At 37.7% G+C, this 14,318-nt stretch overlaps 1 protein-coding gene across 1 annotated transcript in view; it reads right to left on the bottom strand.

The window, feature by feature from the left end:
• agbl4 (AGBL carboxypeptidase 4) overlaps positions 1-13,217 on the bottom strand; it is a 268,049-nt gene extending 254,832 nt beyond the window's left edge. Inside the window, exons 1-2 of the mRNA XM_041935474.1 lie at positions 13,184-13,217; positions 11,327-11,449 (exon numbers count right to left, since the gene is read on the bottom strand). Of these exons, the coding sequence (XP_041791408.1) occupies positions 11,327-11,449; positions 13,184-13,217 (157 nt within the window). The remainder of the gene's footprint in view (positions 1-11,326; positions 11,450-13,183) is intronic.
• Between the last annotated feature and the right edge of the window lie 1,101 nt (positions 13,218-14,318).

Here is a 14,318-nt window from a genome sequence, read left to right as displayed (position 1 = left end):
GAAGAGCACAGGGAGCTTTTTGGGATGAAGTTGCTCCATCGCAGCAGGAGGTTCCAGCTGACGCCAAGTTCAGGATGCAGAGATGATAACTGGATTGATTTAATTTAGAAATAAAGCACATCAAACACTTTTGCATCGTAACATCTCGGCATTACATTGTGGTTAAAGTCATAATAAGAACAGGATGGGACAGTGTCCTCAGGGACTGAAGAAATGGGAGACAAACTCAGTAATCAACAGTTATGCAATCAATGGAGTGGAGCAGTGAAAGCCAAACATATTCTGAGTTTTTTTACTGTCACAAACATCATGTTTATTATCACAGCAATGACTGTTAAGCAAATCTTAAGTTTGTCATTTTAGTTATTATCCTATTTTTCTCTGAAAGACATGTTTGACTTTAAAAGGATAAATACTGGTTGTTACAAGAGTAGGTTCCCATGCTACTAACTTGCAGGAAAGCACATCCTTCTCTAATGTATCACTACACTGTGCCAAAGTTGCTGAATTAATCGAAACTTAATCAGCACGTAAATCGTAATTCATAGCACTAATTGTATCCAGCAAATTCTTACACGACAGAAAATAAACAAGTTAAAAAAAACATCAGCAAGGATAACAGAACTTTAGGCTAAGTTATTTGATGTCTTAATGGTGCACTAATCAATATTTTGACGTAAACGATGGGTCAAAGGATGTGTAATGTGAAAGGGGTCACTCGCAGAGACATCAAATGGCTCTACATTTCCCTCAGCTCATATTTTAACATCTTACAGCTTGTTGTTTTGGTTTTCTGGCCTACTCAAACAGCTTTCATCTGCAACACTTCCAGACACAAGCAGCTGTTTTCAGGTGAAATAAGCTCGAATAAATCCACTGTTCAGCAACATACAACAGACAAAGTTAGCGACTAGATGGTGAACATAGTGGAACATTTAGCAGTCTAACAACTGATATTTCCCACAGGAGTTGGTGAAGACCAAAACAGAGCTAAAAGAGAGTGAATACTGCAAAAAATGAATAAATGAATAAAATAGAACGTGATAATTTGCTAATCTGTTTTGACATATACTCAGTACAAAGACACCTCTTTGGATCATTCCACAGGCAAACACTATGTATGAAAGGAGCTTCCCCAAAAGACTGTTCACAAGCAAGGATGTGTGAGTGAGGTTCACCACTTTGTGACACACATGATTGTATGAAGGATATTACTACATGGGTTCAGGAATAAACCGCTGATGGTAAACACTGTTTGTTTGCAAATTGCAGATTCAACACAACTTCTTTGGAATGGGGGCTGTTTCTTTAGTGTTCATTCAATAAACATTTTTTTTTATGCAAAAGATTATTGCGAGTGCTTCTTCACTATAATGTAATGTTGTTCACAGTCAGGTTATTAGTGCAGATAACTCTCATTTTACAAAAATCAAAAAAGGTATGTATAAGTGCTTACCAATGAATATTTCTCATTCAATTTTTTATTCAGAATAACTACAAGTGAATGCTACAGCCTTTTAAAGAAAGATACAGTACACAAAATATATCTAAAAATTAGTCTAAACAACATCTGAGAGCCTCCTGAAACTAGAATAAACACTATTTTAGTCTCTCTCACAAACTAGAGCACATTCCAACGTGTTCCCTATTAAGGGTTGTTTGAAATGTCCACGGAAAAAAAATCCTGATAACAGCATTTGCCCCCGAGGAGTGAATTTCAATACTGTTTACTTTGAGCAGGAGACCTACAAGATAGCTGCCTGGATTCAAACCAAAATGCATTCTATCAAAATTCTGCTCCTGTCAGTATTTCACCCTTCACTGTATAAGCATATTCTGTACATGAATTTGTGTTATCAAACAAACCCTGGCACATCAATGAAGCTCATCTCACTGAGAGGTTTTCTAAATAAATCAGCAGAATAAACACAGGCAGCTTGAAAAACATGAACTGGTAAAGCATTACAAATCCTCGCCATTTTCCCAACCCGTACAGTGTTGCCTGGGATGAAAAATGAGACGTCTGTTCTGAAACTGTGTTTATGGCGTCAGGAATTGCTTGGAAATGAATTACTGGAAGAATCACTGGAGCCTTGTGCGATAACACCACTTGTGCAGTGTAAGAATCTAGTTGCAGTAGTTTTCTCTTAGGACACACTTTTATCACAGTTTTATTTATTTTACTTCATTTTATTTGTTTATTTATCTATTTTGACAGGGACAATGCACAGCTTCTTAGCCTTACCAGAGTTAGCTATAAGCGAATTTACATCTGTAGTCCCTGGGCAAGACACAGCAAATAACATCTCTGTTCAGAAAACTATCATTGTAACCTAAAAGCACAATCACAAGAGAGTGCAATTCACTAAACAACAACAACAACCAGATTTCACAATGTGAAGACACATCAGTTGTTTGATTTTGCTTGATGGGTACATGATTGGGTTGATTTTAGCCATGATTTCATCTTGAACAATGTTAGAGGCCTTGAATGAATGAAAAAACGAATAGTGATGTTTCAAAGTACATTGAGAACATATATAAAATATCCTAAAGCTGGAATCTAAAAACAACAACAAAGTTAAACCTGTTTGTGTCACACCACATCCTTCAGTACGGATGAAGTAACAACAATGCCAATTTTTATGTTACAAATTTCTATTTCTTCCAGTATCTGAATATTCCTCCCCTCAACCTTTCCAAATCTCACAGCCACACTGTGCATACAGTTGATAATCAAATCCTTTCATTACTCAAAATTTACAAAACAGCTTGCTGCTGCTAGCATTTGGTGACATTTTGAGAAGATGAGGTGCTGGCTGTGTCTCCTATGTATAGCTCATATCAGATCCATCAACAATTAACTTACAAAACACTGAGGTTGATTGCACTACTTCCTGGCAGAGGAGGCATCTCCGACCAGCACAACTGAGCCAATGTGTTCACTCAGTGATTAGACTTGACCATATGCAACAGGCCTGAATGTCAGACAGGATTATCGCTCTGTTTCATTTGCTCAGCATTTCATGCAATCCTACTGATATTACTTCTCACCACCCACGGACAAACACTCTGTCAAGCCCCCACAAAGCCATGTGATAAAGGCTGATAGTTGCTGTCTGTTGTTATTATGACTCTCAGGTTGACCACTTTTGGAGTGTTTGTGCTGCTCAGACAAGCTAGAGAAGAAATAACAAACTAGAAATAGCTGTACATCAGTTCATTAAACCTGCAATAACTGATATTTTGGCCACTGGGGAGCAGCAAAAGCACGCTGATAACACTAACAATTACTTTTTAAGTTAATATGACAATGTAAACTGTTGTGCAAAGTAACACAGCATTCATTTGCAGCTGTATTGTCTATTGTCCAACATTCACTCTCTTTTAGCTCTGTTTTGCTCTCTACCAACTGCTGACTCGACAACAATGCTAGTTACTAACTTTGTCTGTCTGCCATTTTGTGATGAGTACATGATTTGATGAGCAGGTAATGTGAGTTTTTTGTGGAAAACAGCTGTCTGCTGTGGCCAAAAAAACAACATGGTGTGGTGAGAGTGAACCCAGACAGTATAGTTACGGCTTGGAAGATCAAAACAATGGACCGTTAGACGCACTAAGTGCTCTTTAAGCTGAGGGGAACTACAGAGAGATACTTCTGTATCACTATGAGCAACCCCTGTCACTTACAGGTAGTCATATGATACATTTTTAATATAAAAATATATAGTCACTGCACCCACGTTTTTGTACTTGGCAACGCCAATGTTGGGAAGTTTCCCTCAGGGTCAAGCCAATATAACACATCCCAACTCACATAGCATGATATGGTATAAAATGGGATATAAAACTGACAAAATATGCCTGCGGAAAGCCAGAGATAGGACATGACGATAATAAAAAAAACACAATAATAATAAAGAATAATCTCTTATGGATACAAATGGCCAATAAATAGCATAAATCAAAAGCAATGGTCTTGCCAACAGTCCCTAGACAAGTCAAATTTATCTCCATACTCTACTCCTGACTTAAAAGAAAGAGAGAGGAGAGAAAACTGCTAAAAGGGAAACTGGAGAGGCCATTTAGTGATTTGAGCAGTGAAGCTTCTCCGCTGCCAAGGACATGTAAGAGAGACAGAGAGACTGGGAGTGCCTCTCAATACATCAGATGTCAGGAGTGCTCCCTCCCACTCAGACGAATGGATCTTCTTTTGGAAAGGCCATAAGAGTTAGAGCAATCTATGGTTGGTGAGCCACACAAAAAAATACAGTAAAAGTCGAAAATCGAACGATCAAAAGGCCATTTGACTACACAATGCTCAATACTGAGTAAATCTTCATGTTTGGGGAGAAGAGTGTCAAAACATTTTCAAACTGTGTCCATGTTGAATGAAAGAAAAAAATGACATTGAAAAAAAATGTATTTCCATTCGTTGGCTGTCTCTCCTTCTGGTAGTTTCATCAGAGAGGGAGGCGAGGCAGAGAGCTGTAAACTGCAGCAAGCTCAGGCCTCTCCAAGCCACTCATTCTGAGCATCCAGCTTGATTGTAAAAACGTTTCCCTCTTCTTTAATCAATGGAAACTCAACTATCCTGAGTCATGGGGCACTCTGGAGTATATAAATATCTTCTGACAAGCTCGACTGCGTTTTCCCCCCATCAGCTCCAGAACACCAGCCCCCCAGTGTTCCTGTTATCCTTTTCTTCTGTACTTCCTTATTTCTTGTCCTCTTATACACCATCTCTCTCACTCTGCTCTCTTTTTTTCGATCTCTCTGTCTTTGCTCTGTACATTTCACTTTAGCTATGACTCTAATCAGTCACTCTTTAGAGGAACTGTGCAGCTGCAACATGACAATTTCTGGGAGAAGATAAGGCCGGACAGATTAAGTACACTGTTCCATATTGGAAGAAAGGAAAAAAATAAATTATAGGAAAAAAGCAAAAAGGGAAAAACAATGAAAGCTTCATCATCAGTGAACAGTGGAAATATTTTCTTTAACATTTATCCTCATTACTTATCTCCAGACAGCCTTTTTTTTTTTGTTGTTGTGTTTTGTTCTTTATCTCGACAAAGGAGAAAATATTTCTTCATCAGTTATCATTACTGAGGGGTGATTTAAAATCTGCAGAGCAAATCCACGAAGTGCTTGAGAGATTCCATAAGTTCCATAATGTAATAATGTAATTTATGAAAGTGTTGTCATAAAGCATAAACGCAGGCATTGCCCTACTTTTGACTGATGATCATCTGGCCAGTGGCGAGCATTCACTCCTCTAACTTAATAGTTCATACTGTCAGATACTGCCCACACTAACAATACTGAAGACACTCTCATTAGAATAATTTCTAAACAGAAAACTTCACGCTGTACTTTACTCCATCAAACTACAATGTGAAGATGTTACCGAGTGAAAAAGCTGAATGAAAACAGTGAAATAGGAGATGGACAAATGCAATACAAAACTATTTCAATTACTTACGACATCTGAGGAAGTGTGAGAGAGGATTGCCATGTTGCCTGCAGTTATGTTGACATGAGTAGGTTAGATAAGATATTCATAAACTGTGCATTTATGAATATTGTTTACACAGATCTCTTATCATACTGTACAATCACATTTTTTCCATGCTTATTTAATGCCTGATTTTCTCAGTTTCACAAGGTGGTGACAAGATACGTAATTCAGCTTAACAACTCAGAGAAACAAATAAGGTAGTCTCAAAGTCTCAAAAGGCTTCGACTGTTTGGGACTTAACTGACAGAAATACCAGTACGTGCATATCTGTTCTCCAGTCTGCCATATAAGTTAGATTGTATCGAGTGAATTGATTGTAAAGCCAGATGAGTCTATGAGTTCTGCTTATCAATGGACCCCATTAAACACTTGTCACCCCTGGGGAATTTCTTTGACCATGCAAGTCATTGTCAGCAGACAGTCTGACTAATCAATGAGTGCTTAATTACATCTGGTGCACCGTCCAAAGGTGCAGTAAAACAATATGCCCGCACTGTCAGTGTCATCCTTTGTAGAGACAGATGGTACTTTAGTCAGCGACATTGTGAGGATGCACTCACAAAAGGAATTTGGGACTAAGCTCAAAATGTCAACAGTTGGAGTGTGTGACGAAACAAATGTGACAAGACAAGATAAGAATGTCATTTGGATTTCACTCTAAAAAACAATTAGGCTTCTCTTATCACTTTCATCAATCTCTGCCTCTTGACACAATGCACAACAATAGGGCAAGACTTAATGTTTACAGATTAACAAAATCTTCTATTCTCTACCATGATTTTGCATTGTCCCAAGTAGCATAAAAAGATGATCTCAACAAGTAAAACTCTATTTGCATATGGGGTTTAATGAAAATTTGCATATTGCTCTTTACACAGTCAAGTAAAGCAATCAGTAACATTTGCAATGGTGTCTTAAAAAAATACTCATAATGTTGAAGTTATACTGTATAAAACACTACATAGTTGGGGTCATCATCACACTGTAGCCTTTGTCATTTTAAGCAGAAACAAGGAAAGTCTTTTAATGGTTTAGAATAACTCGTGTCAGAGGACCTGTTGGCTGAGACACCTACTGTATGTAAATCTGTAGGCCATCACTGTCTTGATCAGCATAGGGGTGACAACAAAGTGAATTAAGCCTCATCTAAATGTAAATGAGGTTTTATACCTTTGGCAAACAGCTTACATAACCAGTGTCTATTTTAATAAACCAATTAGATTTTATTCTGTGCTATACTAACGCAACAAAATAAAATCTGTGCTTTCTGAAAATGTACATGGGATGCAGACGAATGTCGACCAAAGGAAGAAAAAAAGGCAAGCAAAGCCTCGCTGAGTTATAGGTCTGCATAAATTTCAGATTAAAACGTCTGCTTGAAATACCGTGTTTCGACCATTCATCTGGGCTTGATAGGAGAAAAAGAGACATAGGCTGTCATGAAAGACCATTTCAATAGCCTTAAGAAATATACATGCCTCTCCAACATTCAATACATGTGGCAAGAGCTTGCACACCAGTCTCCAATTTCCTTCTTGTCATTGGTACCACAGATATCAGACTGAATATATGACAAACAGCAGCTCATTTCATAAGCCTTGCTGATACTTCAGGTATGTACATCATCTTATCAAATATGAATATGGGCACTGAATCTGCTGTAAAAACAACATGGCATGCTCCTGGTTTAGATGAATTCCTACGTTTTTTTCAACTTCAACCTACAGGAAGACTTAATAATGAGTGAACAGGTCTGGTTCTTCTCTACAGTAACATCTAAATGTAGCTCTTCTCTCTGACACAGCATGCATCAGATTCAAGTTTTTATCCAAGGACTGTATTGAAAAGTACATACTTTCTTTGGTTTAACTTAAATGCAACAACACTGGGAGCAGCAACACCAGTGTTCAGAAAATATATGGATGAACAGAAACAAAAACACATTTATTCTGCCAACATTTGATTATTACTTTATACAATAACAAAGTAAGAAGCATTTTACTTGATTAAAAACAGAAAATACAACAGAAAATGTAGATAACATAAAAGAGGACACGATACAGAGGCAACATTTCAACTGTTTCACCAATGTCAAGTCAAGTTGTTTTGAGTTTTAAAAAATAACTCTGTATTTAAGTCAATAGTCAAGGATTTTTAGCTAAGATTTCATAAGATACTTACAGATCACATTAAAAAAATGCTTTTTATATAGCCAGCCCAGCATACATGGATACATGGAAGAACTCCATTTCATTGAATTACACACATTGGATATCCTGATATGCAATATGAATGTCCACATACTGATACTGCATATGCTGTTAATATCGTGAAAATATCGTCAAAATATTCTACAGTACAATCACCTTAAAGAATAACACTGCCATTCTGTCTGTTTTACAGAAGTAGTGTATTTTATCATACTACCATTTTTAAAGGCCACAGAGGGAGTGAAGGTTTACAAAAGTATAACTTAAGTGAACAGCTCTGCAATAATCAGTAAACTACCACACGATATCAACGGTTTAGTACAAGTACAAGTACATACACAGAGTATGCTGTGAAAGAACTACTATAATCTAATATCAGTGCTCAATTTAAAGCAAGCTGGACAAAATCGGTGCTGCTTAAATGAAACAGCAACAGGGCATTAATTTGACATTAGCTGGCAAACATCAATTTATCCCCCATTCTAACTTTAGTAATGCATTTACTGGAAAGAGATTAATATCAATTCCATAAATCATTCAGGAGATACATCCGGAGCCAGAGACACTGGTATGTTAGCTGATCTCAGTGTGGGAGCTCAGTGCCCATTAATCAATGTCTGAGCTCCTCTGGCCATGTCATCTGGGAAAAAAGGCAAATTTATAAAAAGGGTAATCACCGCACTGATATCTCAGCACAATCCTCCTAATGTGTTTTCTTTAGATCTTTATGCACCAGTACTATATACTGTACATGCACTCACCTTCACATGCCTCTTGTGTACGGTGTACAAAATTGTGCATTAGATTCCTTATTTATTCCTATATATGCCCATACAAGATTGCTGTTCTTCTTGTGAATTAATTAGCAGTAGGCATAGGACTGACAACTGTAAGAAAGCTCATATGTGCTCGGCTGACCTCTAACTCTATGAAAATCAAGTGTATCAGAGACAAAAAGTAAAAATCAACGTTGGAGAACAACACTGACAATGACACCAAGGCCAGGAATCAGAAAATACACAGGGTGAAGTTAAAGATCATCTCAGTCTGCAGGAAAAAAAAGGGCTTGTCTGTGGAAATATGAAATCTGAGCACCATCTGAACATAATCTCCACACAGAGATTCAGTCCCAGACAGACCCACTGATTCTCTGATTTACTCTGCCTACTTGTGTGCTTGACTGCTTGCCTGTGTGTGGGTAACCAACTGACCTTGTCAGGGGTGAGAAAGTACTTTATTTTCACTGTTGTGCCACTCAGCTGTCAGAAAAAGGGGCATACAAAGGCCATTAACAAATAACACTGGAGCATATTAACTTTGTCTTACTGTACGCTTACTTTCAACAAAAGAGATGGACAAGGTGACAGGTCAATGACCCTTTCAAGTATACTTTATATATTTCTGCTTTTAGCCGCACTGGCTGTAGAGATGGCAAAGCTGACTGGAAGCCATAATGCGCATATTTCTATGTAAAAAGTGTTTCTGATAATAGAAAATAGATAAACAATAAAAATAGCCATATAATAATGAAAGGTCAATGTGGATATTAAATGTGTAATAAGACAGTACAGTATACTGCATAATGCACAGAGTTTATCCGTATATATTCAACCCTGGACAATAAGTAAATGAACACCATCACTATAACCTGTACGTGACCAGACATGCATTTTCATACACATACAGTACATAGGGTAAGTGTACATGTGATAGACGTCTCAAAATGATTATGTGTTTTTCAGATCTGATTAGGATATCATACAGGGAGATTACAGGTAGGAAGCTGATGCAAGAAAATGGCTCCTGCTCTTACGCCCCCACGCTGACTACCAGGTAGTTATACACAAATGAGGATTTTTAAGATCCTAGACTTTGTCTATAGAGTTTTATATGAACTTGTTCCTGATAATGCTGTTGGCAACATACGATATGGCCATGATAGAGCTCTTCCATACTCACAATTGGTTGTTATACCCAAAAACTCAATCATATGTGCTAAACATGCTTCTGTTTTTGTACTAAACCCTGGAAAAGTCTATCATCACTTCCTAATTGGAAGTGATACCAACGACTGAACATTAAATGGTTCAGCTCCAAGCATCAGTGAACAAGCAATCTGACATGTCACTTGTTTGAAAAACTGTTGGCCCTGGTTCTATTTTCGAGACGTTTTGTGCACTTGTTCCACCTCCATGTCCTTGACGTTTCTGTTTGCTCTCCAGTCAGCAGTCAACGATTAGAGACTAATTTACAAGGTTGTTATAGCCTATATAATTGTAAACCTATAAAATTGTATTATTATGTAAATTTCTCTTTAGAGATGAATAAAGTATCTATCTATCTATCTATCTAAAATATCAGGGTACAAATCACAAATATCTTAGGAAATGATTAAAACTCAAGAAAAGTATGCTAGTTATGAATAAACAACTTAGATATTTGATCATTTAAAAAAAATATTATTTTTGTTTGATATAAAGCACTTTAATTTGAATTTCTTGTATTCTAACTAAAGATAGTACAGACTGTAAATAAAGCTTTTATTAGTAGCAGTTGCAGTGGTCGTGTTGTTTTGACTCAAAAATGCTAATGGAGTTTGCAGCCCTGATGGTTAGATATAGTGAGAAAGCATGTCAAAGATAGAAAGCCTGGTATGAGAAAGCTCTACTTCCACCTGATTTCTTGTTTATTCTCAGACTATATAAATATGCCACATCTAATGAACAGAGATTGTGGACTGGACCATATAGTCTGATAAAGGTTGGACAAATACGAAGGTGCTAATCCATGCAAAGATTTCAAATTCAAAAAAGGGACCTTGATGTCAGCTCTAGTTTGACTAGGCAGCCAATGCAATTTGTGTACTGCGGTCAAATTTATTTGATCTACATGTAATGAGAATTCTAGCTGCGGTATTTTGAACAAAGTGGAGCTGTTTGGTGGAAACTTCAGGCTTTAAAATAATCCAGTTTTGCTGAAACAAGGAAGTGTGTCAGAGTTTGTGTATTAGGTACTAATAGTAAGGGGTGAATTCTAGTTATGAGAGCAGTTTTAATAATATGAAAAAAAAGCACAAAGAAAACAAATGGTGCAAAGGTGGATAGTAATCACAATTAAGGGTAATGTGTGAAAGTGACTGAATAGTTAGGGTATCAGCCTTGTTTGCATTGGAAAAAGGACATGAACATGTCATACATTTTACAATACATGCTATATATAACAAACTGATCATAATTCTGTGGGACCAAGACAACTTAATGGGACATTTTGGCCAATATCGTCAGTTTCAGGTTTGTTTTTTAAGTTTTCAAACATGCATACGGATGTCTGCAGTGAGGTTAAAGGATGTGTTAATGCGTTAATTTTGATTGCATGCTCCTCCAACATACAGTCAGTAAAATATGTGTGGGTGTGAGTCTGTGTGTGCGTGTGTGTGTTTCCTGTCTCGGGGTGAAGGTGGGCCGCACTGACCATAGCAGTGACAAAATAAGGATGTCACCAACATTTAAGAATACAAGAAAATTGTCATGAATCACCACCATTAACTCCCACCTTATTTTTACTGATATGCCGTTTTTTCAAGTTTACTACTCACCACTCTCAAAGCAAGCATCAAAAACCAGATGTCCTTTTCGCGGAGATCCTGAGTAACCTGGCGGGCTCACCATCAGTTTGTTGACATTCCCTACCAAGGCATCCTCTCCTCCAGTTTCACTGCCTGAAGAACAAGTGTAATAAGAAGGAATAAGATGTGTTGTCTAAAAAGGTGTTAAATAAGCTTGTTCTAACTTAACTCTAATTCTAATTTAAGATGCTAGCCCTTAGCCTGTAGTTAATCCATAAAAAAGTCTCTCATACAGAGTAACACAGTCCTAGGTGGTTGACTTTAAAGAAAAATAATTGAAACTATGAAGGACTTTACGCCACCCTACATTACAACATGGGTAATAATAAAAAAATAAAACAATGATACAAATTGTTTCAAAGCTGTCACTCCTTAAAAATAGTGATGCAGGCATCCCATTTTTCAAATGATGAGTTATGTCACATTCAAACTATGAACAAACCATTTGATCCGCTGTACAAAATAAGTAAGACAAATTAACAACATTTGTACTAATTTACACAGTGCTGCTCAAATGGGGAATTTGTTGTTTTTGTATAAATAAAGTAAAATCTTAAATATTTTTCTTTTCGTTTTAGTTATAGTTATTTGTTAAATGCTTTTAGTGAACAGGTCAATGCATTACAACAGGATTTCAAATAGTTTCTCTACATTTTAACCCTTTGTGATTTTGCATTAGACTGGTAAACGTAAATGTTCTTTGCCTACTTTAGAGATGACAATGTCACTCTGTTTGACCTGTGTTTTTTGGTTTACTTTTAATTACGTTTAATTATCTGTATTTTTTAATGTATTTGCATAATTTTTTTGTGCAACTGTGTAATTGTTTGTTATTTCTAAAACAAAAGTTGATAAATACTTCAATTTAAAAACAAAAGATTTAAGTTGACAGTGTTGTTTTATCTTATTTTCATTTTTATCTTTTAGCTTCTAAAATTCACACACTGTAATTCCGTGGCACTGGTAGAAATAGTGCAGTCACAACTACAAAAAATACCTTCAAACTGAATGAAAAGCAACAGAGTACCTTAATCACTTGTACCTGCGATTGCACTCATATTGGAGACCGAGTTACATTATGCCCACAGTAAAGTTTGGATTATAGTGAATATTGGATGGAAAAGGACGGCATGTGTAACCTACACCCATCAGCATCCGCAATGTACACAAGCATGATGAACATCAGACTTGTAAATAAATCTTCTGCTGCAACAGACAACAGAAATTTTGATTCTGTCTAGTATTAGTCATTGAATGGGAAGATCTGTTCGTACATTTTTGGTTAAAATCTGTCTCGTGCATTCATCACTACAATGGCGCTGCTGGTATTCATTCGCCGATTATGTCTTTAATTTGAGAGAGTAACGGACAAAGACCAAGTACTTCAGGTACAGACAGCTAGCTAATTAGCTACACAGCAGTTCAGTGGATGAGCTGCCCCTCACTAATCTAGGTAACAAAGCTAGCGAGCAGACACTCGTAGCCGATACACCTGCATTGCTGCTCGGCGAAGTGGTTAACGTTAACATGCCAGCAGTTTTCTGAAGTCCTTCCGTGTGAGGCGCATTGTCCGTGTACAGTTACTTATATGGTCGGCTAACGTCTACAGGAGCAAAGCTAGCTCACAACAAGCTGGTGACATGACTGTTGTTTACATCCCTGTACCTGCTAGCTAGAAGGTTAGCACACTGTACGTTAGCGTCAATATAAAGACACGCAGCAAGCCCGAAACATGCAGCTATTGTTGGGTAGACAATTGGGCATCATTCGCTTCCTTCGCTTGAATAGCAATGAAGGAAAAGCCAGGTAAGGCTCATATTTACACACCAGTCTCGACGTCTCTAACTGTGTTCTCCTCCATCTTCCTTTCCATCCTGTTACACAGTACCCGACGCTCTCTGTATGTTGCCAAGGCAACGGAGCAGGAGGAAGCGCGAGAGGCGCTGTCTATCAGCAGGCTTCACCGATGCAGACGTACAGCGCATCGGCTTACATACAGTATGCTGTGCATATAGGTAAGTTGGGGCAAGTTCAGTTGTTGAATTATATGCACTAAAATACCAGAGTAACAACAGATGCTGATAGTGATTTTTGACCTAAGTGCACAAATCATTAAACACATCAAACACTTCGCAAAAACATGCGAGTCAGAAATGCTGATCAGATTCATTTTCAGTACCGCAAATTCGTAGTCTCAGGCTGTAGCACTGGAAAACATGTGTCGTAGCTGTTTTTGTCTCTGCATGAAAACCAAATTTCACAAACATTTGCAAAATGTGCTGAACTGATAATGATAACGTCTCTAGTAAGATGATTAGGAGACTATAGCTGTTTTTGCTAGCACTTAATTAGCAGGAAGTACTAGTAGGCTATAGGGAACACCAAAAAACCAAAACCTGTCTGCTTTACAATGTGCTCTCTCCACTAGCATCTCCCCTGCTTAAAGTCTAACATACTCACCAAACTAGAAGGAACAACAGCATGTATCCTCCCCAACTGTCTACCAATCACAGGTAGACTACCTCACACAAATCACCATCATAGGTAGATGAAATGACTGACAGGCTTCACAGCTTTGAAGCACACAACATGTTCACTGACATCCTAGAAATCTCAGTAACTGCGACAAACAATCATTTTTACCTAAACTGAACTCCTATGGCTTAACACAGTGACATTCATAACATTAACATGTTAAACACGAGCATGACACCCAGTCAGTATTACTAAAACCTGTTCTCAAGTCTGTTGCCCCTGAAGTGGTAAATAAAGTCTCTCAGATGACCAGGGGGTCTGAGATATCTCCAAGACTGTGGGGAAAGGGCTGGAGTAGGGGCCAGGGCAGGGACCTTGGGGGCCCTTATGTGCAGTGCGACCGTTGCAGCAGTACTCTTCCACGTGCTAGCTTTGCTTTTCCCAGTAGAATCCCAGATGGATGTGGAGTGTTTTGGCAACCCCAAAG

The sequence above is a fragment of the Chelmon rostratus genome, chromosome 4 (genome assembly GCF_017976325.1).
Source record: "Chelmon rostratus isolate fCheRos1 chromosome 4, fCheRos1.pri, whole genome shotgun sequence".
Lineage (NCBI taxonomy): Eukaryota > Metazoa > Chordata > Actinopteri > Chaetodontiformes > Chaetodontidae > Chelmon > Chelmon rostratus.
The sequence above is the reverse complement of the archived record's forward strand: the minus strand, read 5'-3'. Positions and strand labels throughout refer to the sequence as shown.